Source organism: Ovis aries, chromosome 8, assembly GCF_016772045.2.
Source record: "Ovis aries strain OAR_USU_Benz2616 breed Rambouillet chromosome 8, ARS-UI_Ramb_v3.0, whole genome shotgun sequence".
NCBI classification, from domain to species: Eukaryota; Metazoa; Chordata; class Mammalia; order Artiodactyla; family Bovidae; genus Ovis; species Ovis aries.
The window spans coordinates 60188240-60214877 of record NC_056061.1 but is presented as its reverse complement, the minus strand read 5'-3'; the positions used below and the strand labels follow the sequence as shown (position 1 = coordinate 60214877).

Sequence of the window (26638 nt, the reverse complement as noted above, 5' to 3'; positions counted from 1 at the left end):
TTTTTAAGTTTCCACATATAAGTGATATCATATGATATTTGTCTTTCTCCATTGGACTTACTTCATTTAATATGATAATGTGACTTGCCAGGTGCTATGTTGTCATGTACCAAGTCACAAAGACCATGGGAAGATGTCGTGATTTGCCAGGCACTATGTTGTCATGGAGACCAACCTAGGCAGTATATTGAAAAACAGAGACATTACTTTGCCAACAAAAGTCCATCTAGTCAAAGCTATGGTGTTTCCCGTGGTCATGTGTGGATGTGAGAGTTAGGCTATAAAGAAAGCTGAGTGCTGAAGAATTGATGCTTTTGAACTGTGGTGCTGGAGAAGACTCTTGGAGTCCCTTAGACTCTATGGAGATCAAACCAGTTCATCCTAAAGGAAATCGGTCCTGGCTATTCATTGGAAGGACTGATGCTGAAGCTGAAACCCCAGTACTTTGGCCACCCGATGCGAAGAACTGACTCACTGGAAAAGACCCTGATGCTGGGGAAGATTGAAGGCAAGAGGAGAAGGGGACAACAGAGGATGAGATGGTTGGATGGCATCACTGACTTGATGGACATGAATTTGAGCAGGCTCTGTAAGTTGGTGAGGGACAGGGAAGCCGGTGTGCTGCTGTCCATGGGGTCACAAAGAGTCAGACATGACTGAGCAACTGAAGTTCACTCAACTGATGTTGTCATGGACCAAGTCACAAGGCCATAGGAAAGTGTGTCTGTGTCTTTACAGAAGACACAGGCAAGGGGGCTGTGTCTTTGCCTCTGCATGATGACATGCAGAGAACTGAGCACTGCAGGAGATCTGTGGGAGGTGGCAGAGGAGGGGGTGGTGTTCAGGGTTGGTAAAAAGATAGACTGCAGCCAGTGGCAGCTGCCCAGGCTGAGCGACAGAGAAGGGAAAGAAAGTGATTTCTAGTTTTATTTGAGAAACTCAATAGGTAGAATGAAGTGTACAAGGAATGTAGTCACAGGGGAGCCACAGTTATACAAAAGTATGTATATAAGAAAATCTGAGTGTGTTGAGGAATGAGGATGGTATATTTTCAGTGTAGGGGATGAAGGGCTTGAAGCCTAAAGACAGGCAAACTTCAGGTGACCTCACTGTTACCAAGGAGTACAATACATGCTACAAGTTTCATTTGTTTTTCTGGCACACGTAAGGTTTATTTTAAACATCTTAAGGACAGAGTTTCACCATAATTATAAAAATGACATACAGAATCAACAGATTATATTGCTTATACTTCTAAATGCAGAGACCAGGGAACCATTTACACATTGTCTAAAATTAAAATGAAATTTAAAATGAATTCAAGCTTGAAAGATGAGGTCATTTATCTAATCTTAAAATGCAGGCATGAAGACCTTGTGAACTATACACTATTCATTCAAACTGTACTCATGATGGAAAACACAAAAAGTGCAGCATTTCCAAAAAATCACAGGCATATTGGCCATAATTATTTTGTTATAATCATTGTTCCTATATTTTTGAGAATTTTTATGTTTTAAAAGACTAGTAACTTAAGAATGTTTTCAGTTCAGTTCAGTTGCTCAGTCGTGTCCAACTCTTTGCAACCCCATGAATTGCAGCACGCCAGGCCTCCCTGTCCATCATCAGCTCCCAGAGTTTACCCAAACTCATGTCCACTGAGTCGCTGATGCCATCCAGCCATCTCATCCTCTGTCGTCCCCTTCTCCTCCTGCCTCCAATCCCTCCCAGCATCAGAGTCTTTTCCAATGAGTCACTCTTCGCATGAGGTGGTCAAAGTATTGGGAATTTCAGCTTCAGCATCATTGCCTCCAAAGAACACCCAGGACTGATCTGCTTTACAATGCACTGGCTGGATCTCCTTGCAGTCCTAGTGACTCTCAAGAGTCTTCTCCAACACCACAGTTCAAAAGCATCAATTCTTTGGCATTCAGCTTTCTTCACAGTCCAACTCTCACATCCATATATGACCACTGGAAAAACCATAGCCTTGACTAGACGGACCTTAGTCGGCAAAGTAATGTCTCTGCTTTTGAATATACTATCTAGGTTGGTCATAACTTTCCTTCCAAGGAGTAAGTGTCTTTTAATTTCATGGCTGCAGTCACCATCTGAAGTGATTTTGGAGCCCCCCAAAATAAAATCTGCCACTGTTTCCGCTGTTTCCCTATTTGCCATGAAGTGATGGGACCAGATGCTATGATCTTCGTTTTCTGAATGTTGAGCTTTAAGCCAACTTTTTCGCTCTCCTCTTTCACTTTCATCAAGAGGCTTTTACTTCCTTTTCACTTTCTGCCATAAGGGTTGTGTCATCTGCATATCTGAGATTATTGGTATTTCTCCCAGCAATCTTGATTCCAGCTTGTGCTTCTTCCAGCCCAGCGTTTCTCATGATGTACTCTGCATAGAAGTTAAATAAGCAGGGTGACAATATACAGCCTTGACATACTCCTTTTCCTATCTGGAAACAATCTGTTGGTCCATGTCCAGTTCTAACTGTTGTTTCCTTATGTGCATACAGGTTTCTCAAGAGGCAGGTCAGGTGGTCTGGTATTCCCATCTCTTTCAGAATTTTCCACAGTTTTTGGATCCACACAGTCAAAGGTTTCGGCATAGTCAATAAAGCAGAAATAGATGTTTTTCTGGAATTCTCTTGCTTTTTTGATGATCCAGTGGATGTTGGCAATTTGATCTCTGGTTCCTCTGCCTTTTCCAAAACCAGCTTGGACATCTGGAAGTTCACGGTTCATGTACTGCTGGAGCCTGGCTTGGAGAATTTTGAGCATTACTTTATTAGCGTGTGAGATGAGTGCAATTGTGCGGTAGTTTGAGCATTCTTTGGCATTGCCTTTCTTTGGAATTGGAATGAAAACTGACCTTTTCCAGTCCTGTGGCCACTACTGACTTTTCCAAATTTGCTGGCATATTGAGTGCAGCACTTTCACAGCATCATCTTCCAGGATTTGAAATAGCTCAACTGGAATTCCATCACCTCCACTAGCTTTGTTCATAGTGATGCTTTCTAAGGCCCACTTGACTTCACATTCCAGGATGTCTGGCTCTAGATGAGTGATCACACCATCATGATTATCTTGGTCATGAAAAATGTTTTCAGGCACTACAATTTATGAACATCAAAATAGTCTTCCAATGGGTCCATAGCATTTAGAGATTCAAGCTCAAGACACTTTGGAGTCTGGCATATAAAACAGTCAGTCAGTCAGTTCAGTCACTCAGTTGTGTCTGACTCTTTGTGACCACGTGGACTGCAGCACGCTAGACTTCCTTGTGCATCACCAACTCCCAGAGCTTGCTCAAACTCATGTCCATCCAGTCGGTGATGCCATCTAACCATCTCATCCTCTGTCATTCCCTTCTCCTCCTGCTTTCAATCTTTCCCAACATCAGGGTCTTTCCCAGTGAGTCAGTTCTTCGCATTAGGTGGCCAAGGTATTGGAGTTTCAGTCTCAGCATCAGTCCTTCCAATGACTATTCAGGACTGATTTCCTTTAGAGTTGATTGGTTTGATCTCCTTGCAGTCCAAGGGACTCTCAAGAGTCTTCTCCAACACCACAGTTCAAAAGCATCAATTCTTCAGTGCTCAGCTTTCTTTATAGTCCAACTCTCACATCCATATAAGACCACTGGAAAAACCATAGCTTTGACTACATGGACATTTGTTGGTAAAGTACTGTCTCCGCTTTTTAATATTCTGTCTAGGTTGGTCATAGCTTTTCTTCCAAGGAACAAGTGTCTTTTAATTTCATGGCTGCAAGTCATCATCTGCAGTGATTTTGGAGCCCCCCAAAATAAAGTCAACCACTGTTCCGTTGTTTCTCCATCTATAGTCATGAAATGATGGGACCGGATGCCATGATCTTCGTTTTCTGAATGTTGAGCTTTAAGCCATCTTTTTCACTCTCCTCTGTCACTTTCATCAAAAGGCTCTTTAGTTCTTCTTCGCTTTCTGCCATAAGGGTGGTGTCATCTGCGTATCTCAGGTTATTGACCTTTCTCCCGGCAGTCTTGATTCCAGCTTGTGCTTCATCCAGCCTGGTATTTTACAATTACTGTAAAACAGTAATAGGAATGAAACCTGGTTGAGAAGTGACTGTGATTGTTCTCAGAATTTGCAGTCCCTTCAAATACTGCATGGCACATATAACTGGAAAACCTCCTTCTGTTGGTACTGTTTGCTTCAATAGTGCATTTTATCTTACAACCACTAAAACTGCACAGTAGGCAAATAGACAGAAAACTGAAAACAAAGAAAAACAAAGAACGCAAAGTAAAAAACCCTAAATATCTTTAACATGTAATTTTAGTTAGTTACATTGAACATTCTACTTGGAATAGCATGCAAAAAAGGATGGTCTGCTTTAAGGTTTTCCTTTGAAGCTTTACGAGCACCCAGACATCACAGCCAGGCATGCACAGACACAGCACAACAATACCCTAGCAGGTCAATGAGAAAGGCTGATACATTTTTTACAGAGATTCTTCTATACAGAGATGTCTTTTGTAAGGTCCCATGATGATAATGTTGGAAATTCATATTGGATTCCAAGAACAAGAAACCAATTTTCAGATATCAGGAAAAGGCAAGCCATGCATGGAGATCTGAAACAAGCCCAAATGAAGCCTGAAATACTCGGCTGTGGAGCAGAGTTAGTCATGGAGTCAGGAAGTGTGGTTTAATCCACCAAAAGAATAAAAGATGGGGAAAAAATGGAAAAGCAACACCCTCTTTCCCCTTCCTTTACCCTAAAGGCAAGAAAAGGAACAATGATTAAAATAATGATAATAATAATCACATGTCACATTTGAGAGACTGGCCAATTACAAGGTATTAAAATTGCTAAATGTACTTGCAGAAAAACCACAGTTCAAGTCATTCAGTGATGACAGAGATGTTCTAACTGACACAACTTTCTGGGTGCTTCCAAAGAACATGATTTTTCATCCTGAAGTCACTGTATGGTGTTTGTGCAGTGAATACATCACACTCACTCTCTGGGTCACGTGTCTACTTGGGTTCCGGGAGCCAGGTTCAGCCTTGAGATTCACACGGAGGGGTTATTATAAGGGCCACCAGGAAAGCAGATGACATATGTGTAGCATGATCTTGTTCAAGCAGGGAGGAGCATCTCAGACCTGGGTTGGGTTCTCACTGCATGGAGAAGCTCTCTCCTGGCTGAAACCCAGGAGGCACTGGGCACACCGCAGAAAATGGGGTGCTGTATTTATGGGGTGCAAGGGGTTACTAGCCAAAAGCTCAAGACACAGCTTTCCTGCAGGCAGAAATGTGCATCATGTGAACCACTCACAGCCAGGCCTTGAAACTACAGAATCTCTAACACCAAGAACAGTCACAGTGAGGTTGTAGGGATCTCTGATATTTGATTGACAGCCTATGTGGGCATTTTACCTTCCAACCAAATCTCAGGTCGGATTTCTAATTTCCCCAGGAGACTGGTTCCACATACTGCCTTTCTCTTAGCTTTCAACATGCCAGGGCTCCTCTGAAACAAAGTGACAGATGGCCATTTCGCTGTGAGACCAACCACTTTTGCTGTTCTGTTTTGGTTAAAACAACCTTGCAGAATAAGCCACATAAGGAGCCTGCGGCTGGAGGCTGGTGTCAGTTACATCCATGAGCCGGCGCAGGTGACTGACCCTGACATGGCAGGGTCCACTCTGTGGAATGGATCCACATCAGCGGCACAGAGGCAGCAAGAAGATGCAGTGTCGCTAAGACATCAGAGGGTTTCTGCTGTTACTTGCCCAGACACTCTTCGTTGGGACACGCCCAGGAGAAAAAGCCTTCTGATCATAATCGTACCATCAGTAAAATAGGAATAAAAATAAAAATGTGTCCCAGAAGATGTGTCAAAAAGCAACAAAACTATCCTTAAAGTTACCTTTCTAATATTTGTGTTCTCCCAGGAGCTTACCACAGACACACAAACCACTGATGTACTATTGAATTTTAAATCGTGTACTAAAATCCAAATTACTGATTTGTACAAATAATGGATGAAAAGTACTGACCAAAATACACCTGCATTTCACTGTGTGGACCAAATTAAAATACCTGGGCTTTGACCCCCCCAATCCCCCCAAAAAGTAAAATATATTTTAAAAAATGTAACCAAAAATGTAAATAAACTTTTTGCAAAGCTTAGAATCAAAGTCAACATTTTACCCAGATTTCTAATGGTTAAATTCTAATGTGGGTCATTAATGGTTCACAATTTATTCTTGTTTGGACTTCCAGACTGAAAAGGTGCTTTGCATTTTTTACTTTCAAAACAAGCTGAATGTCCCAATGTGCTTTCTGTGCCCAAATTTAATTTTAAACAAGCAGCAGTCATGTAACAAATATGACTGACTTCCTTCAAAAATTCCTGTTGAATTGGAGAAAATTATTTAACCCCCACTCCAATCCATAAAATCTTCCCTGGTGGCTCAGAGGTTAAAGCATCTGCCTCCAATGCGGGAGACCCGGGTTTGATCCCTGGGTCGAGAAGATCCCCTGGGGAAGGAAATGGTAACCCACTCGAGTATTCTTGCCTGGAGAATCCCATGGACGGAGAAGCCTAGTAAGCTACAGTCCACGGGGTCGCAAAGAGTCAACACGACTGAGCGACTTCACTCTCACTCACTCACTCCAATCCATAAAGTACTGCCAATGAAGTGTGTGTATGTGTGTGTATACAGATCTGTGCCTGCACATATATATGTATCACAGTAGAGATATAGAGAGGCAAAAACACCAAATGTGCTTGCATTGTGACAGCACAATAAGAGAATGTTAAGAGTGAAGGGGAAAGCGGATGCAATCTTTTAGGTTTATGTAACTGATCCTAGCTCAACTTTTTACCAAACTTGTCTTTAACTCCCCTCCAAACAGACACACTTCTTTTAAGCGGAAAGAGTTCTTTACAAAAAATACTTTGTTTTCACATACATCTGTACTATTCAAAACAAAATCAATTCTGCTAGCAAATTGTGGGTTCACAGGGACATTTAAGCTCTCATTAAAATGGAAAGCAATCAGACCTTTACATCTACAGATTACACATTTAATAGTTTCACAGATTTGGCAAAATTCATGAAGACATCTAGAATGCTTTCACCAAATCGTAGACGTATATATAGAAATCATCATCAAATTTGATGAAGCAGATAGATGGTTTGACCTTTACTTGATGGATGATCATGCCCTTCCTTCCAGAGCCATCTTGTTTGGCGCACTCCACTCGTTTGCCCACCAAGAAGTCTACCACTTCTCCTCGTTCCCTTTGTACTGGAAGTGAATCAATAGAATAAGGCATAATGTGAAGGTCACCTTCTTTATAATCATCTAAGAGCTGGTACATATACAAGACAGGATCTTCTTCATAGGTGATGTAAAAACCCGTGTTCATTATAGGGACACGTGCTAGGGTCATTCCCCTCCACTCATCTTTAGAGCCATCCTCCGTTTCAAACAGGTGCTTCACTGCTTTGCTACTCATCATGTCCGCTAGGTGTGCATCACAGGTTTGAGATGTTGCAACTCTATCAGGGAGGACTTCAAGTCCAGAAATTCTTTTATCTTTATTAAGTTCTAGTCCATAGACACAGTCAAATCCATCGTATTTTATAAGATACAAAGAAGGATTTACAGGCACTTGGTCCAGAATGGTTCCTTTCCAATGGGTGACAGGGCTGTTACCTTCTTTCCACCCATGGCGAATCCTGCAGCCTATGATGCTCTGTTTCAGCTGAGAAACAAGTGAGCTGGGTCCCACACTGCTCCGATGTTTTGTGTGAGTCGTCCTTTTTTTCATTATGCTAGCAGATACACCAGTGATACCTGCATCAACTCTGGACCCCCGGTCAGTTGTCTTCCTTAATGAAGTCTTCATTCTTCTGAAGTTACTGAAAAGTGGAACTGCTGGATGAGGATGAAAGTTCAAGATTCTCCAATTTGAAACCTTCCATGGAATTTCAATGTTCTTATTAATCCATTAACCAAGTACTTCTTTTACAAGTTCAGCAAAAGCTCGAAATCGTAAGTACTTTGCAGGGCCGCAGGGGCCAGCTTCTGCAGCCAGCCGTCCTGCTGCTTGCTCCCAGCACTGGCGACCCAGAAAAAGACACAGCCCGACCATGGCCTCGCCCAGCCACGCCCAGCCACGCCCAGCCACGCCCAGCCACGCCCAGCCATGCCCAGCCACGCCCAGCCACGCCCAATCCCTAAGCACAGCCCCACCCAGCCCTGCCCCCCTCTTTTGGCGCTTGCACATGGAGGGCGCCTGCGCACTGAGGCCCCCTGACTGTGCCTGCCTTTGTTGACTGGGAGCCGAAATGTTATTTATGGTTGCAAAATTTCAATTATTAAAAGGGTGTGCTTGGTTTTCTTTTGAATCTATAGGAGATCAAGTATGCACAGTTCTTGCATTTCAAGCTCTTATGATTAAGGAAAACTGTACAGAGGGAAATCATGGATCACGCGGAGCTGCAACACTGAGTAACAGGATATGTGAGTCGCCTATCAGGATCCTTTCTCTGTCCTTGGCATCATCCATCTCTGGGCCCTGGGCTCACAAACAGGCTGTGCTGCTGCTTGCATACATAATTCTCCTGTGCTTGTCAGTGGCTAGAAAATGATCTCACCTGCTGTGTTCTCCACAAGAAAACTCTTTCAGTTCAGTTGAGTTCAGTCACTCTGTGTGTCCAACTCTTTGCGACCCCTCAGACTGCAGCACGCCAGTCTTCCCTGCCCATCATCAACTCCCAGAACTTGCTCAAATTCATGTCTATCAAGTCGGTGATGCCATCCAACCATCTCATCCTCTGTCATCCCCTTCTCTTCCTGCCTTCAATCTTTCCCAGCATCAGGGTCTTTTCCAGTCAGTTAGTTCTTTGCATCAGGTGGCCAAAGTATTGGAGTTTCAGCTTCAACAATCAGTCCTTCCAATGAATATTCAGGACTGATTTCCTTTAGGGTTGACTGGTTTGATCTCCTTGCAGTCCAAGGGACTTTCAAGAGTCTTATCCAACACCATAGTTCAAAAGCATCAATTCTTTGTTGCTCAGCTTTCTTTATAGTTCAACTCTCACATCCATACATGTCTACTGGAAAAACCATAGCTTTGACTATACAGAACTTTGTTGGCAAAGTAATGTCTTTGCTTTTTAATATAGTGTCTATGTTGGTCATAGCTTTTCTTCCAAGGAGCAAGTGTCTTTCAATTTCATGGCTGCAGTCACCATCTCCAGTGATTTTGGAGCCCAAGAAAATAAAGTCTGTCACTGTTTCCATTGTTTCTTCATCTATTTGCCATGGAGTGATGAGACTGGATGCCATCCATGATCTTAGTTTTCTGAATGTTGAGTTTTAAGCCAACTTTTTCACTCTCTTCTTTCACTTTCATCAAGAGGCTCTTTAGTTCCTCTTCACTTTCTGCCATAAGAATGGTGTCATCTGTATTCAGTTCAGTTCAGTTCCGTCGCTCAGTCGTGTCTGACTCTTTCTGACCCCAGGAACCACAGCACGCCAGGTGTCCCAGTCCATCACCAACTCCAGGAGTCCACTTAAACTCATGTCCATCGAGTTGGTGATGCCGTCCAGCCATCTCATCCTCTGTTGTCCCCTTCTCCTCCTGCCCCCAATCCCTCCAAGCATCAGGGTCTTTTCCAGTGAGTCAACTTCACATGAGGTGGCCTAAGTACTGGGAGTTTCAGTTTTAGCATCAGTCCTTCCAATGAACACCCAGGACTGATCTCCTTCAGAATGGACTGGTTGGATCTCCTTGCTGTCCTAGGGACTCTCAAGAGTCTTCTCCAACACCACAGTTCAAAAGCATCAATTCTTCAGTGCTCAGCTTTCTTCACAGTTCAACTCTCACATCCATACATGACCACTGGAAAAACCATAGCCTTGACTAGATGGACCTTTGTTGTCTCCTCTTTCCCTTTCATCAAGAGGCTTTTTAGTTCCTCTTCACTTTCTGCCATAAGGCTGGTGTCATCTGCATATCTGAGGTTATTGATATTTCTCCTGGCAATCTTGATTCCAGCTTGTGCTTCTTCCAGCCCAGTGTTTCTCATGATGTACTCTGCATAGAAGTTAAATAAGCAGGGTGACAATATATAGCCTTGACGTACTCCTTTCCTGATTTGGAACCAGTCTGTTGTTCCATGTCCAGTTCTAACTATTGCTTCTTGACCTGCATACAGATTTCTCAGGAGGCAGGCAAAGTGGTCTGGTATTACCATCTCTTGAAGAAATTTCCACAGTTGTTTTGTGATCCACACAGTCAAAGGCTTTGGCCCTTACAGTCATTTGGGAGCTGAGAGAACTGTATTTGAAGGTGTTTGCAGCTCTGACAAAACTTTTGGCTCGATTTGACCTTCTCTGTGCCATGTAGGTTACTTTGCCGACTAAGATCCGTCTAGTCAAGGCTATGGTTTTTCCAGTAGTCCTGTATGGATGTGAGAGTCGGACTGTGAAGAATGCTGAGCGCTGAAGAATTGATGCTTTTGAACTGTGGTGTTGGAGAAGACTCTTGAGAGTCCCTTGGACTGCAAGGAGATCCAACCAGTCCATTCTGAAGAAGATCAGCCCTGGGATTTCTTTGGAAGGAATGATGCTAAAGCTGAAACTCCAGTACTTTGGCCACCTCATGCGAAGAGTTGACTCATTGGGAAAGACTCTGATGCTGGGAGGGATTGGAGGCAGGAGGAGAAGGGGACGACAGAGGATGAGATGGCTGGATGGCATCACTGACTCGATGGACGTGAGTCTGAGTGAACTCCGGGAGTTGGTGATGGACAGGGAGGCCTGGCGTGCTGCGATTCATGGGGTCACAAGTAGTCGGACACGACCGAGCGACTGAACTGAACTGAACTATGCCATATATGTAGAAGCCGTGAGTTTAATAGTCTGTTAGTATTATGACTCAAAAAATAAATAAATAAAAAAGGATAAGAAAATTAAGTATTCAGTGTGCCGCAAGTGGCTTTCTGCTTGACTTTGGACACCAGAGATGGGAGAATTTTTAGCTGTTCTGTAAAACTCGCGATATGAAGCTCATTAAACATGAGCCAGAGTGATGGGAATCTTCAAGTATCTCTACGGAAACTTATTCCGAGACTTCTTAATGATGATAAAGAAGTCAAAGTAACATGCCCAGGGTCGTACTCCTTTTTCAAAGAGTCCATAACTTTGAAGAAAGTATAATATATTATTTGGAAGGAATGTAGAATAACCATGAGTGTTTATAGTTGAATCATGTTTAGGAGTAGCCTATGCCTTTGAAACTACTCCATGAAAGAGTTCTATGATTTCATCAGTTTAGGAGAGCATCTCAATACTTTCTTTTCCTTACAGGGTGTCATTGACATCTGATGAGTTCTGAGAACTTCTGAAGTAAAGAACCCCTGGAAAACTTCAGATTAAACAAACAAGCACAACAAACAAGCAGATATCTAATGGTGAGTGTTTCAGTTATCTGCTCTGTGAGTGTGTATTACCATCTTTCTCTTCCATCTCCTCTACAGAACCCTTACTAAAACTCTGAGGTGAAGACAGTGAGTTTATGTTTTGGGTGAATGTGAAGAAGTAGTTGGGCGTATGGCAAAAGGGAAGACTGGCTTTGGGTGATAGCTGACATATGGGTTCCATGGACAATGCAGAGTAACAAGGTGGGTAAAGCTCAACATTCAGAAAACTAAGATCATGGCATCTGGTCCCATTACTTCATGGCAAATAGATGGGGAAACAGTGGAAACAGTGTCAGACTTTATTTTTATGGGCTCCAAAATCACTGCAGATGGTGATTATAGCCGTGAAATTAAAAGACGCTTACTTCTTGGAAGGAAAGTTATGACTAACCTAGACAGCATATTAAAAAGCAGAGACATTACTTTGTTAAGAAAGGTCCATCTAGTCAAGGCTATGGTTTTTCCAGTGGTCATGTATGGATGTGAGAGTTGGACTCTAAAGAAAGCTGAGCAACAAAGAATTGATGCTTTTGAACTGTGGTGTTGGAGAAGACTCTTGAGAGTCCCTTGGACTTCAAGGAGATCCACCCAGTCCATCCTAAAGGAGATCAGTCCTGGGTGTTCCTTGGTAGGACTGATGCTAAAGCTGAAACTCCAGTACTTTGGCCACCTGATGAGAAGAGCTGACTCATTGGAAAAGACCCTGATGCTGGGAGGGATTGGGGGCAGGAAGAGAAGGGGACGACAAAGGATGAGATGGTTGGATGGCATCACCGACTCAATGAACATGGGTTTGGGTCAACTCTGCAAGTTGGTGATGGACAGGGAGGCCTGGCGTGCTGCGGTTCATTGGGTCGCAAAGAGTCGGACATGACTGAGCGAATGAACTGAACTGAACTGACATATGGGTTCCATGGACAGTGCAGAGTAACAAGGTGGGCAAATAGAGATACTGTGGGATTTTGGAGGAGGGACATGCAGTGCAGATAGGAGGAGGTCAGAGAAGGCTTCCTATATTGTGAAAGCTGAGTTGAAACTTGAAGCATGAATGGGAGTGATCCAAGTGTTCCAGTTATCATTACTATGTAACAAATTACCTCAAAACTTAAAGTCTTAAAACAACCATTTCATTTTGCTCACAATTGGGAAGGTCAGGAAATCAGCAGGGACTTTTTTTTTAACTCTTTAAATTTTATTATTATTATTATTTTTTGGCCACACTAAATGACGTGACATCTTCCCACACCAGGGATCAAACTTCTGCCCCTTGCACTGGGAGTGTGGCATCTTAACCACTGTACCACCAGGGGAGCGTCTTGGTTGGGCATTTCTTACTTTGAGGTTCACCTGTGTTTGCAGCCAGATAGGAACTGGGCTGCAGTCACCTGAAGGCTGCTGCCTTAGTTTCCAGGATTTCTGTAACAATGTATCACAAACTAGGTGCTTTAAAGGACAGAGATTTATTGCTCACCAATTTGGAGCTAGAAGTCCAAAATCAGGGTGTCAGCAGGGCCATACTCTGCTTGAAGACTCTAAAAGTGGATCATCCCTTGCTTCTTCCTAGCTTCCTGTGGTGGTTTAGTTGCTAAGTCCTATCCGACTCTTTTCCAATCCCATGGGCTGTGGCCCGCCAGGCCCCTCTGTGCATGGGATTTCCCAGGCAAGAATCTGTAGTGGGTTGCCATTACCTTCTCCAGGGGATCTTCCCAATCCAGGGATCGAAACCCGGTCTCCTGCATTGCAGGCAGTCTCTTGCATGGCAGGCAGATTCCTCAGCGATTCCTCCAGTGGTTGCTGGTAGTCTTTGCCTCACAGATGAACCCCGCCCGTCTCTGCCTTTCTTGTCAGGTGAACTTCTCCCTGTCTGTCTCTTCCAGGGTAGGCTTCTTCTGTTTGTCACTGTGTCCGTACTTCCCTCTTCTAGTAAAGACACCAGTTATTAGATTAGGAACCCCTCTGGTCTACAGCCGCACCACCCTGAACATGCCCAATCTCATCTGATTTCAGAAGTTAAGCAGGGTCAGGCCTGGTTAGTACTTAGATGGGAGGAACCATTCTGGTTCAGTATGACTTCGTCTTAACTTGGCTATGTCTGCAAAGACCATCTTTCCAAATATGGTTACATTCACAAGTTCCAGAGCTTAGGACTTGACAGTCCTTTTGGAGGGACACTATTCACCTCATAATAGCTGGTCGAGGCTGAATGTCTACGCTGTCTCACTCGCATGTCTGGCTGTTGAGGCTGGTTGTCAGATAGGATCTCAGTCGGACTGTTGAGCAAAGTACCTAAGCATGGTGGTCTGGGAGAAGCTGAACTTCTTACTTGGTGGTGGATACCCCTACTCCCACGCCCTCCCTCAGCAGACATCCTGAGAGCTGGGAGGAAGCTTCATGGCCTTTTCTGGCCTCAGAAATCATACAGCATCACCTGTGTCATCCTCAGCTGGTTGAAGCAGTCACAGACTTGACTCCCAGAGGAGGAGTGGGAAAGAATTTGAGAGTATGGGATTACTGGTTCTCTGAAATTGAATGTTCAGTGTGTTTGTAATTGAAAAGGAATAAACAAAACAGTTAAAAGTCTTCAAAAGCCTACAACTGTTCTATTACCCACACCCCACTGACAAAAAGAGCACCAGGAAAAGAGTGGAAGAAGACAAGATAAACTAGGAGTGGAGCCCACCCCTCCACAAACAGCTTTCTTTTTAAAATTTATTTTTAATTGTAGGATAATTGCTTTACAAAGTTGTGTTGGTTTCTGCTGTACAATAATGTGAATCAGCTATAAATATACATATATCTCTTTTGAGCAAATAGCTTTTTCATTGCATTGTTCTCAGGTAACCATTTAAAGATGCCAGTGCTAAGACCCTGGCTGATACAGACTCATGGAACAGAGCACATTAGCTTTCTTATATTAGATGTTTAAAACAGTATCATGTATTCTGATGAACTGTGGCATCCTTTTTCCTTCAGCATACCGTATTGAGAGGGGATGGACGCCTTCATGGATCCTAAGTGAATGCTTGTCCCTTTTTAATCATTCATGTATATACATGCATTTTTGGAGTCTCCCAGGTGGTGCTAGTGGTAAAGAACCCACTTGTCAAAGTAGGAGACATAAGAGACTTGGGTTCGATCCCTGGGTGGGAAGATCCCCTGGAGGTGGAAATGGCAGACTAGAAGGAAAGAGGACAAAGTTACCTGTGTGAAGTAGTAACAGTTAGTTGTGCTGGGAAATGTTTAAAAGCCAGCTGTCTTGCTGGGGGGAGTCCAGACTTGTGGCATTTGCCATTTTCTGTGGTGTAAATGTTTCTGCCAGGGCCAGTTTCAAAACACCAGTGTGACATTGTTGAATACAAATTGGGAGGAGACGCCATCTCAATAAGGCTTCCCAGGTGGCGCTAGTGGTAAAGAACCTGCCTGAGAATGCAGGAAGCTTAAGAGATCTGTGCATGGGGAAGGTCCCCTGGAGAAGGACATGGCAACCCAGTATTCTTGCCTGGAGAATTCCTTGGACAGAGGAGCCAGACAGGCTACAGTCCACGAGGTTGCAAAGAGTCAGACACACTGAAGGAACTTAGCATGCATGCATGCCATCTAAATATCATCTCTAGCAAGCTGGCAGAAGCCAGCTCCAGCACCCCACTGTTTCTATCCAGCCATGGGCAGATTGGGATGAACACATTTGCATGACAGCAGGAATTTAATAGATTAAAACATTGTAGTAAAGTAGTTTTTCCGGGAAAGTTATTGTAAGGCAGAAAGGGAGTGTTAATTAGCTAGCAGGTGAATATAAATAGGAAGCACAGGTGTGTTTATGTATCCTCTCAATGGAGGGTACAGTGCCATTCAAGCATTCCAGGTTTCAAATGCAGATGAAGGCAGTCTCGAGGTTCCAGGATCCTGGTACATTGTCATGGTTTCTAAACTATTGAATGCGCTGGCTTACTATTGCAAATCAAGCTTCTGTTATAGCTGGAGGGTTTATTTGTCTTCTTTCTTAAACCAGTTTTATGTTTAATTTTTAATTAGCAATATGAGATGGGAGGGTGAAAAATTATCTGAAGGTAATAGAACAACCAGCATGGTTTCATTTGAAGCTCTCTGAATGTATGCTGGAAATGGGACCAAAATTATATAACTGAATCTTGGAATCCAGAACCCAGGTGACAGCCTTTAAAGTTAAAAGAATAACTTTAAAGAGGACAATACATAGAAGTAGTAAATGGCAAGTATTAAAGTGACAGTATGTATAAACCCCTAACATGGACCATGATAAAAATATAAATAGGTTCCAGAAATGTTCAGAAAAATCCTGGGATGAAGGGAGTACCAAAGTTATTATGGAAAACTAGCTGTATTTTCAAGTTAAGACCAAAAATCTTGAAGTGAAATAGGTGCCAGCCTCGATCTCCTGCATGTTGTATCATTAAATGAAATTGTAAAAAATCCAAAGGAAGAATGGATAGGACATTGGGAATTTATTTTCATATTTTAAAACTTGTGTGCAAATTGGGTTTCTGCAGTTACATGCTATTGTAGATGCTTTTATTAGACGTCAGTAGTGTCCTGATGATGGGTCACTAGGAACAGACAGCCTTCTGTGTAGCAGTACAGAAGTGCATTATCTATAGAGAATTTAAAAACAATAATTAAAATGGCTACAGGTTAATTTGTTTTTCGTCACAATCACGTGCTAGTAATTCTAAGCAATGTCAATGATGAATCTTGAAAAAAGTTGTTGATTTAAGTTCTAATTTTTATAGTTACCAAGTGTTAATTATATATTAGCTGCAAATTTGTTTGTATTATTATTACTTGTCCTTTAATAGACATTGTATTTCACAAAGAAGTCAATGTAGAGAATTCTCAGTTATTTTCCTGGCTCTAACACATGTGGATTTAGCTACAAATGCTTGTTTCTATAGTAAGTTCATAATGGTTTGGAGTTCTAGCTGGTTTCTGACAAAGTTCACATCCCCAGGTCCTAGGATGCTACATATCCTGCACTGAAGCAGTTCAGTTCAGTTCAGTTCAGTCGCTCAGTCATGTCCGACTCTTTGTGACCCCATGAACCGCAGCACGCTAGGCCTCCCGGTCCATCACCAACTTGCAGAGTTGACCCAAACCCATGTCCATTGAGTCTGTGATGCCATCCAACCATCTCATCCTCTGTCATCCCCTTCTCCTTCTGCCCTCAATCTCTCCCAGCATCAGGGTCTTTTCAAATGAGTCAGCTCTTTGCATGAGGTAGCCAAAGTATTGGAGTTTCAACTTCAACATCAGTCCGTCCAATGAACATCCAGGACTGATCTCCTTTAGGATGGACTGGGTGGATCTCCTTGAAGTCCAAGGGACTCTCAAGAGTCTTCTCCAACACCACAGTTCAAAAGCATCAATTCTTTGTTGCTCAGCTTTCTTTAGAGTCCAACTCTCACATCCATACATGACTACTGTAAAAACCATAGCTTTGACTAAACAGACCTTTGTTGACAAGGTAATGTCTCTGCTTTTTAATATGCTGTCTAGGTTGGTTATAACTTTCTTTCCAAGGAGTAAGCATCTTTTAATTTCATAGCTGCTATCACCATCTGCAGTGATTTTGGAACCCATAAAAATAAGGTTAGCCACTGGTTCCCCTGTTTCCCCATCTATTTGCCATGAAGTGATGGAACCGGATGCCATGATCTTAGTTTTTGAATGTTGAGCTTTAAGCCAACTTTTCCACTCTCCTCTTTCATTTTCATCAAAAGGCTCTTTAGTTCTTCTTTGCTTTCTGCCATAAGGGTGGTGTTATGTGCATATCTGAGGTTATTGATATTTCTCTCAGCAATCTTGATTCCAGCTTGTGCTTCTTCCAGGCCAGCGTTTCTCATGATGTATTTGGTAGGTTTGATATAAACAATGATAGTACAAAGGTTATAAAGAGGAAGAAACAGAGCTTGAGTTATTTCAATTCTTTCTCTCATTTTGTTTATTTTTCCACTGATTTCTAGTAGCAATTTTGTTTTATTTGTGTTTAAATTAGAAGCAGTGAAGCAATGTCAGCTACAAGATGTAATTTTTTGATTGGTTAGTACACAATTCCTGAAGGACATAGTTTTCTGAATTTGATTAATATCTTTAAAATAGAATTTTATTGTTTTAAATTTTTAATTATTTAAAACTAAAAGAAAAAATGAAGAAAACAACATATTACATTAATGATATAATTTAGAAGTCAACTAAATTTTAACTTTTGTGGATGCTTCAGCTATATTAAAATCACTTAGTAATTTTATTGCCATGATATATAAAATTCTATAAGAGAAAATGATAACTGTTTGCGTTTGCTTTCTATTATTTTATTATTTATTTCCTTTCATATTTGTACTTAAGGTAATTTTACCTCCAAAAAGGAGAGTAAAAAATGCTACGTTCCATGTGATAAATACACTAGGTATGCACACTAAGTAAATATGAGACTTGTATAAGTGGTGTAATTGTCCCCTATCACGCCTGCCTTATTATTGGAATGGCTTACACATTCTTTTAAAGAAAATCAACCATAGTAAGCCTTAAGATCCTAATCTAAAGGATGACATGCATAATAGATTCCATGACACAGACATAGAGACAACATCTGCCCCCAGGAGTCTGTGCAGGAGGAGCCCTGAGCACATTGCTGCGTCACATGGTTGTCACCAAGGAGCCAGAGACTGAATATTCCTGGGAAACAACGCTAAGTGGTCAGAGTCTAAGAGAAAAACAAGGGGATGAAAATGTCCTTGGAGGCCTATTGCTGTATGCATGCATGTACACACGACGCAGATGGACACACGTGATCATACTTTGGTAAGACAGCATCTTTACCTCCTTTGACAGTACTGTCGCCCAGTGTGACCTCAGCCCATCTGTAATTCACAAGTGAACGATATGAGGAGTCAAAATGTCTCATTACCGAACTACTTACCAAACCTCAAACCACTGTTTCCTGCAAAATATCATGTTTGGAGATAGGATTCATCCTTGGGATTTCTCACCAGGAGCCAATAAAGTAAAACGGTTGCACTGTCATATTTAAAATTTGCCTACTCAATCTGCTATTTTATATTTTTTAAATAAAAATCACCTTTCATGTTCTAGGTGGGGGCAGGCAGTTGTGCAGCTTTGTTCAGTTATTGGAAAATCGCTGGTTGTGCTAAAAAGCATTTTCTATACAGAAACTGTATATTCATAAATGTTTACAATCAAGATTTTTGTTTATTTTTTTTTCTGGCTACACCACCTGGTTTATGGGATTTTAGTTCCCTGACCAGGGATTGAACCTGGGGCACCAGCAGTGATGGCGCCAAGTTCTAATCACTGGACTACCAGGAAATTCCCTGATTTTTTTATTTGTTCTTTCTTTTGAAAGACATTTGTTTCTAGGACGATGTGTTGAATTCATGGTACTAGAGCCCCTAACTTAACATGTTTTAATTTAATCACACAGATTTAGCATAGAATCTATGCTGCTGCTGCTAAGTCACTTCAGTTGTGTCCGACTCTGTGCGATCCCATAGACGGCAGCCCACCAGGCTCCCCCGTCCCTGGGATTCTCCAGGCAAGAACACTGGCTATTTTCTTTATAAAAACTAAATCTGAGGTTGGCAACAACTCTTGCATGATGGAGTTTATGGAAAAAGTGAATTCCTAGTTGTGTCAGATTATTTTTTCAAGCAGGGAGTAGGAGACAGGAGCATTTCTCACAAGTTTCAGGGAATACAATCTCCATTTTTCTAGTTTTCTTCTTAAGCAGTCTCTGAATGTACACTTAGAGGTTCTGCACTAAACTAAGTAACTTTTTAAAAAGTGTAATGTTAAAGGAAGTATCCAAAGCAGAACCACTGGGTCATAAGTGTGTTTTTTTGTGCTGGTCTGATCAAATGTGCACACCTGGATCCAAGTTAGTTTCTTTATATCTTTTATGGCTTCTGATGATAATGGGTAGGAAATTGTTCAGGTATTGAAACAACCTGATATACCAGTTCAAGTAAGATTGATAACTGATGTGATTATTTCAAATAGATTGGTGTCTGTGCAGGGGTAATAAACTTTAAGAATCAAACTGGATATTTGTTTCTTCTTGTGACCATTCCTCAGCAGGGCTGGGAGATTTGGGGAATTTGTCAGGACTCTACTCGAGAACAAAGTCAGCAAGTCCTTGATCTTCTAAGCTTAAACGTTAACAGGTCCAAGTGCAAGATTTAGACACCTGAAGTAGACTGTTGTGTTGACTTTCCAGAGCTGTTTCTTTGCCCTGTCTCTTCAGACAGGAGCAATGCGTCCTAAGCTAAAATGTGGGGAGAATTTGGAAATGAAAAGGTGAAGTAGGAATTGACATATTATGGAATACTTTTTTCTGTTTGGAATTCTGAAAATTGAGAGGATCTGTTCTTTACTTTATGGTTGAATTCTGGACACCACAGATCTTGTGGGGAACTCCCCCCAACACCTTTTTCCCACTGCCATCTGTCCATAGAGCTGGTGGCAGGGAGACTATAAGCTGGAGAAGCTACCAAGGTTCCTGGAGATCCAGTGAGGGTGGGAAGAAATTTAGAAGTTTCTGGGGCACTTGTGTAGCTCCATAGAAGTGAATGAAGGCACAGCTCTAATCCAGGTTCTTGATTCTCGTGTTTTAAAGTTGACATAGTAAGTGACAGAATTGTGATCAGACTCCTGTCTTCTGCTTCGTTCTACAGGGTTTATCAGTACAGGTGAACTTTTAGTGCCTCTCTGAGAGAATTAAGGAGCACAAACGAGGGGAAATAGAAAAATAGAATGTGTATATTTTTGAGGTAATAAATCTTCATTGAGCACACAATGTCAGAATATTGCTATCTATCATATACCATTGTTATCTGAAGAACTTGTGGAATGTTTATGGTGTTTGGGGGCTGTTACCATACAATAATGTTAGCGTATAAAAGATGATCAGCTTAAAACTCTCCTTTTCATTTTTTTGCCATTGTTTTCCACACATATACATAAGAGAATCTAGATCAGCATTGTCCAGTGGAGTTTTCCTCATTGATGGAAGTGTTCTATATCTATACTGTCCAGTTTAGTAACCACTAGTCCCGTGGACAGAGGAGCCTGGTGGGCTGCAGTCCATGGGGTCGCTAAGAGTCGGACATGACTGAGCGACTTCACTTTCACTTTTCACTTTCATGCATTGGAGAAGGAAATGGCAACCCACTCCCATGTTCTTGCCTGGAGAATCCCAGGGACGGCGGAGCCTGGTGGGCTGCCGTCTGTGGGATCGCACGGAGTTGGACACGACTGACATGACTTAGCAGCAGCAGCAGTCACATGTCACTATTAAGCACTTGAAATGTGGCTTGTGAGACTGAATTTTTAATTTAGTTTGATCGCCACCGGTGGCTAGTGTCTACAACAGTTGGACAGTGCGGGTCTAAACTCAGTTTATTTTCTTCTAAATCTATGTAGAACATAACTCATGAAATATCCACAACAGGAATAAAATCTGAATAGCTTTTATATAGCATGCACTATCTCCATCACTCAGTTAACACTGGCTTTCTCCTGGACTTACTGGTTATTGTTTCATATGCAAATTATCTGATATCCCAATAATCTATGCATTCCTTTGAGGGAAGCTATTGTGAATTATATTTTTTTACATTCTTTAAGCATCTACCACAGTGTATGTATATGTATGTGTAGCCAATAGTAGGCATCAATAAATATTGACTGAATCATAACCTGTAAAGTAGTGACACTGATATACACACATATGCACACACACATATATATTTAATCCTCATTGTTTGCAGATTCTTTATATTTATGAATTTACCCACTCACTAAAATTTGTTTGTAATCCCCAGATCAACACTCCCAGTGCTTTCATTGTCATTTATGGACTGCAGAGGATGATGACAAATTTAAGTTTGCCCATCACGCACATTGAGAGGGAACAAGCCTAAATTCTGCCTTCTAGCTTCAGCTCTCATGCTATATACAGGGTCCTTTGCTTGGTCTATTTAATGCTATATTTTTCATGTTTTTGTTGGTGATTTCATTGTTTAAAACAGTGAAATGTTAGTGCTAAAATGTTTAGTGTTTTACGGTGCAAGAAGGCTAATGTGCTTTACAGAGTAGATACATGAATCAGATAAGCTTCGTGCAATTGGAAGTTATCGTGCTGTTAGCTGTGGGTTCAGTGTTAATGAGTCAACAGTAAATATTAAATAAGGCATCTTTAAATAGATACACACATACAAGGTTCTATGCTGATCAGCCAACGAAAATGTAACCTGAGGCTTGCAGGAACCCAACCCTGTAAACTCTGTATTTCTCCTCAGGAGCAGTGCTTCAGTATTCACTAATTCATTGCTCATATGACTTTATAGACTGTAACTATCATGAATAGTGGGAATCAATTGCATATGCTTGCACATATGTGTAGAATGTATATGCATGAATGCATATGTAAAATCTGTGAATGTGTGTATATAAAATCTGTGTGGTGTATGAGCAAGTTCTTCACTTTACAAGTCCACCATGCCTGTTATCTGAGGCAGGGGAAGGGCTGATTTTAGTAGGTGATGTGTAGTGACACTGAAGCAAGGGGAGATTCTAGTGGAAGTTAAGTCACCTTTTCTACTGGCCTGCGATCACTGCTGTACATTTCATTTGTATGTGTCTTCTTTCCTTTCAGGCTTCTGGGGCTCTAGCTCTGAGCACTAGTTCTTTTCTTTTACATTCTCTGATAGTGTACACTTCGAAGGTGTGCCTGAGAGTGCTTACCAAATACAGAAGTGTGGCCAGCCATCTGTGATTTAGGTGGGTCCCAGTGAGATTCATTTGTTTTTAAATTTTGACTCTGATGTGTCTTCAGTGTGGTGGCATTCCGGCTCAGTAGTTGTGGCACATGGGCTTAGTTGCCCCAAGGCCTGTGGGACCTTGGTTTCCAGACTAGGGATCAAACCTGTGTCAACTGCATCGGATTCTTAAGCACTGGACCACCAGGAAAGCTCCCCAGTGAGATTTATAACAAAGCTAAACACATCACTCCTCAATGGTATTACCTTTTCCAACAGAGTGCTGCCGTTTTTTACATTCTCTGGGGGAGAAGGTAGGACTTGCCTGCTCTTCTTTCAGTAATTGTGGTTGTGCTAGTTGAGAGCAGATGAGCCGAGGACCCAGTGGTCTTCAGTTCTGTGAATTAGCTCAGCAGCCAGGATATGGGAGCCAGGTCCCTTGGAATAAGCCAGGCTGTCAATTCTATCTGTCTCAGAGTACTTCATCTTTGAGAGGAATAAAGTCAAGAATCAAGACTGGCTTTGGCAGCTGTGAATTTTTTATTCCCACAGTAAGATTCTGAAGACTAAAATAAAGAAATGGAATCTGTAATCATATAATCTGTATGACTGTAGCAGAGGTCAAAATAGCTGCTTCCCCTTCACACTAAATAATCTGTGTTAAGTTAGAGATTTGGATGGAAGCTTGCTGCTTCTTGAAGAGGTATGGTCAATTTTCACCAAAATTAACTCCCAGTGTAAAACTGTCTTCCATTTGTATAAACATGAAATTTATTAGTCCTGCAGATGTTCCAGAAAACCAACCCATTCTCTTCACTGCAAGCTTTATAAACAAAAAAGCTAGTATTCTCTCCCCATGCAGCTTGCATCTATCAACACTCCACCAGCATAAATGGTTATGCTTGCTTGAGCAACTCTGAAGTGAGCCAATTTGAGTGCCCTTGTCTCAGATTTGAGATGCACTCTCTCTGTGTACCCTCAGCATTCATTTGGCTGCAGACTGACCCAGTGCCAGGATTGTAAGCAGCTGCTATTTCATTTGTATCTACTGACCATATTTTATTTACTGAGGGATTTTTTTCTTTGTAAAATACTTGCATCTTTTTTACTTCTGACTTGTTTTTATTTTAGGAGGGCATCTGCTACTTTGAATCTGGAAATAATTTCAAAAGTTAGTTGTCAAATTTGTCAGCAGCCCTCATTTTCCCTTCTGTTTGTCTTTTTTTTTTTCCTGTCTCAACACTTTTAAAGTTGGGTGAGCATTGAACCAGAACCTTCAGATAGACGGTGATTCTGGATCATTTAGCTGAGTTTTCTGCTGCAGATTTGGGTTTTGTTCAGCCGCTAAGTCATGTTCAACTCTTTGTGACCCCATGGACTGCAGCATGCCTGGCTTCCCCGTCCTTCACTATCTTCTGGAGTTTGCTCAAACTCGTGTTCATTGAGTCAGTGATGCCATCCAACCATCTCATCCTCTGTCATTTCTTTCTCTTGCCTTCAATCTTTTCCAGCTTGAGTCTTTTCCAATGAGTCAACTCTTTTCATCAGGTGGCCAGAGTATTGGAGCTTCAGCTTCAGCATCAGTTTTCCCAATGAATATTCAGGACTGATTTCCTTCAGGATTGGCTGGTTTGATTTCTTTGCTGACCAAGGGACTCTCAAGAGCCTTCTCTAGCACCACAGTTCAAAAGTATTAATCTTTAGTGCTCAGCCTTCTTTATGGTCCAACTCTCACATCTCTACAAGACTATTGGAAAAATTACTGGGAAGTAAACGAAGCTTAAGCTTTAGGGTCCAATCTTCCCAAAGTTGTTAGAAGTTCACATGTTCTAAATTTATATATTTCTGAAATTTTCTAATTTCATATTCTTTTTCTTAAAAAGCATCCTTTTCTCCCTCTTTTCCAAAACACACCATGATCTAAAATTCAAGTCCCACAAACCCTGAGTCTGTCTCTGCCCCTGTGGCTATGTGGGTGACCCTGGATCTGTGTGTCATTTTTCCTTCCATAATACTGCCAGCCTCCCCTGACCTAGGAAGCTGAGACCTGTCATGCATTCTGTTAGTCTTGCTCCTTTCTTGGGAGCTGGGTTAGGCTGACAGATCTTTCATGCTCAGATAGGGCCCTGTGATAATTGTTAACAGTTCTCTAGTTTTCTCTGTGTATTACTCAGTTCTTCAGAGAAACTGACCAATAGGAAATTGATTGATTACAAGGAATTGGCTCATGTCATTTTGGAGGCTAGCAAGTCCTGAATCTGCAAAGCTGATATCCCCATTTAAAGACCATCAGGCAGGAGAATTCTCTCTTATTTGGAGGAAGGTCTGACTTTTGTTTCATTCAGGCCTTCACATGATTGGATGAGACCCTCCCACACTCTGGAGGGCATTTGGCTTTACTTAGTATACCAAGTTAAATGGTAATTTCATCCCAAAACATCCTCCCAGAATTCCCTAGAATAATATTCAGCCAAATAGCTGAGTACCCTTCGACTTAGTCAAGTTGGCACGTAAAATTAAGCACATTTTTGTTAGCTGTGTGTGCTTAGGCCCTCTGTCTGTGTCTGCCTCCTTGCAACCACACAGAGTATAGCCTCCCAGGCTCCTCTGTCCATGGGGATTGTCCAGACAAGAATGCTGAACTGGGTTTCCATGTCCCTCTCCAGGGGATCTTCCAACCCAGGGATTGAATCCAGGTCTCCCACCTTACCGGTGGATTCTTACCATCTGAGCCACCAGGGTAGCCCAAGAATACTGTGGTGGGTAGCCTACCCTTCCCCAGGGAAACTTCCCAACTCAGGAATCAAACCAGGGTCTCCTACATTGCAGGCGGATTCTTTACCAGCTGAGCTGTTTTACCAGTGAACTGTTATTTCCGTGACTGGCCTATTTATATCTGGCTTCTTAATAGTTTTTTCCTTTTTTAAACTATATATGCAGTTCCATTTTAAGACACATTTTTGAAAATCTGTTTTATGTCCTATGGAAAAAAGATAGGGAATAAAGAAAAGGAGGAAATAGGTTCTTGTCTTTGAAGAATTTGTCCTTTACGTATAATCCTGTTATACCCTGTCCTTCAGGTATAACTTACTCATTGAAAGAACTCATTCAACAGATTGGAGAGTTCAAAGGCCAGGCAATGACTGAACTCAAATGCAGAGATTCCAAGGAGTCTTAAAGGGAGGCAAAGCTCTTTATAGAAACAAACACTTAGGAGAGGCTTAAGGTGAATTCTGAAGCTAAATTAAAACAACAACAACAACAACAGTTGTTAAGTTGATGTTAACAAAGCAGTTAACTTGATGGAGATCAGGAAGTGGGGCTTCTGTTAGGAACATCTGTAAGGACGTCCAAAGTGTGGTGGGTGGATTGCTTGAAGAGGTGGGATCAAGTTGAGGCTGGAGAAGTTGCTGAAAAATAGGTCAGTGGATTGTGGAATGGCAGAATATGAATTCAGCTTAATTCAGCTCAAAACCTCGTGAACTTTTGAATTGAGGGACACCTTCTTACGACAGAGAACTGGTATTTAATGAAGACTTTTAACTGAATACGTGAACCAAGAGCTTTGTACAATAAACAGAATTTTCACTGCAGTACTTTTTGCTCTTATAAGAACCTGAGAGAATTGCTCTTCCTTTATAACATTAATCTATGTCTGTCTTTGGAAACTACAAAATTTTTTTGAGGCTAATTGAAAATTTGCCACATATAAAGGCAGTTCGTAATCTTAAAATGCTTATGAACCTTACTTATGTAATTATGCCTCACGTTGTCCATAATAACTAAGAACTGACAGGTTTAATTCCTTCCCTAGGTCAGTCTGGAGCTTCAAGAATAGCTCCAGAGGGAGAGAAGGGGAGGTATCTTGTTTCATGAATTGAGTTTCTGCCTAAAAATTGTTGGAAGAAAGAGGTTCCCTGATTTTTTTTTTTTAATAAAGAAAATTACTGTCATAGGTTAAAATGACTAGTCAGAGAGAAAGTCCAAATTAAATTAGGAAAGCTCAGAATGTGCTTGTGTTTTGAGGGTGGGGGAAGAAGGAAGGAGAGAGAGGTGATATAAAAAGATCATTTGATTTGCCATCATATTTGCTTACAGAATCTTATCTATTATATCTGTAATTCACAAAATGAAACACAGTTGTATAAGGTGTATAGATTCTTAGAAAGTCACAAACTAGCCATCAGCTTGTTGGGCTTAAAGCAGAAACCTCAGAAATTAATGCTTTAATTTTTCTCATTTCTATCAGCAATATGATCTAGAACATCAGATGCTAAAGTTGCACCAGCTTGACTATTTAGTTTATAATTTAGCTTTAATTATTATTTAGCTGA

The 26638-nt window shown here is 41.6% G+C and overlaps 1 protein-coding gene across 1 annotated transcript; it reads right to left on the bottom strand.

The window, feature by feature from the left end:
• Positions 1-7124: 7124 nt before the first annotated feature.
• On the bottom strand, positions 7125-8048 carry LOC101120251 (spindlin-1-like). The gene has a single exon (XM_042253483.1). The coding sequence runs from the start codon at positions 7911-7913 to the stop codon at positions 7125-7127; it is 789 nt and encodes a 262-aa protein (XP_042109417.1). The 5' UTR covers positions 7914-8048.
• Between the last annotated feature and the right edge of the window lie 18590 nt (positions 8049-26638).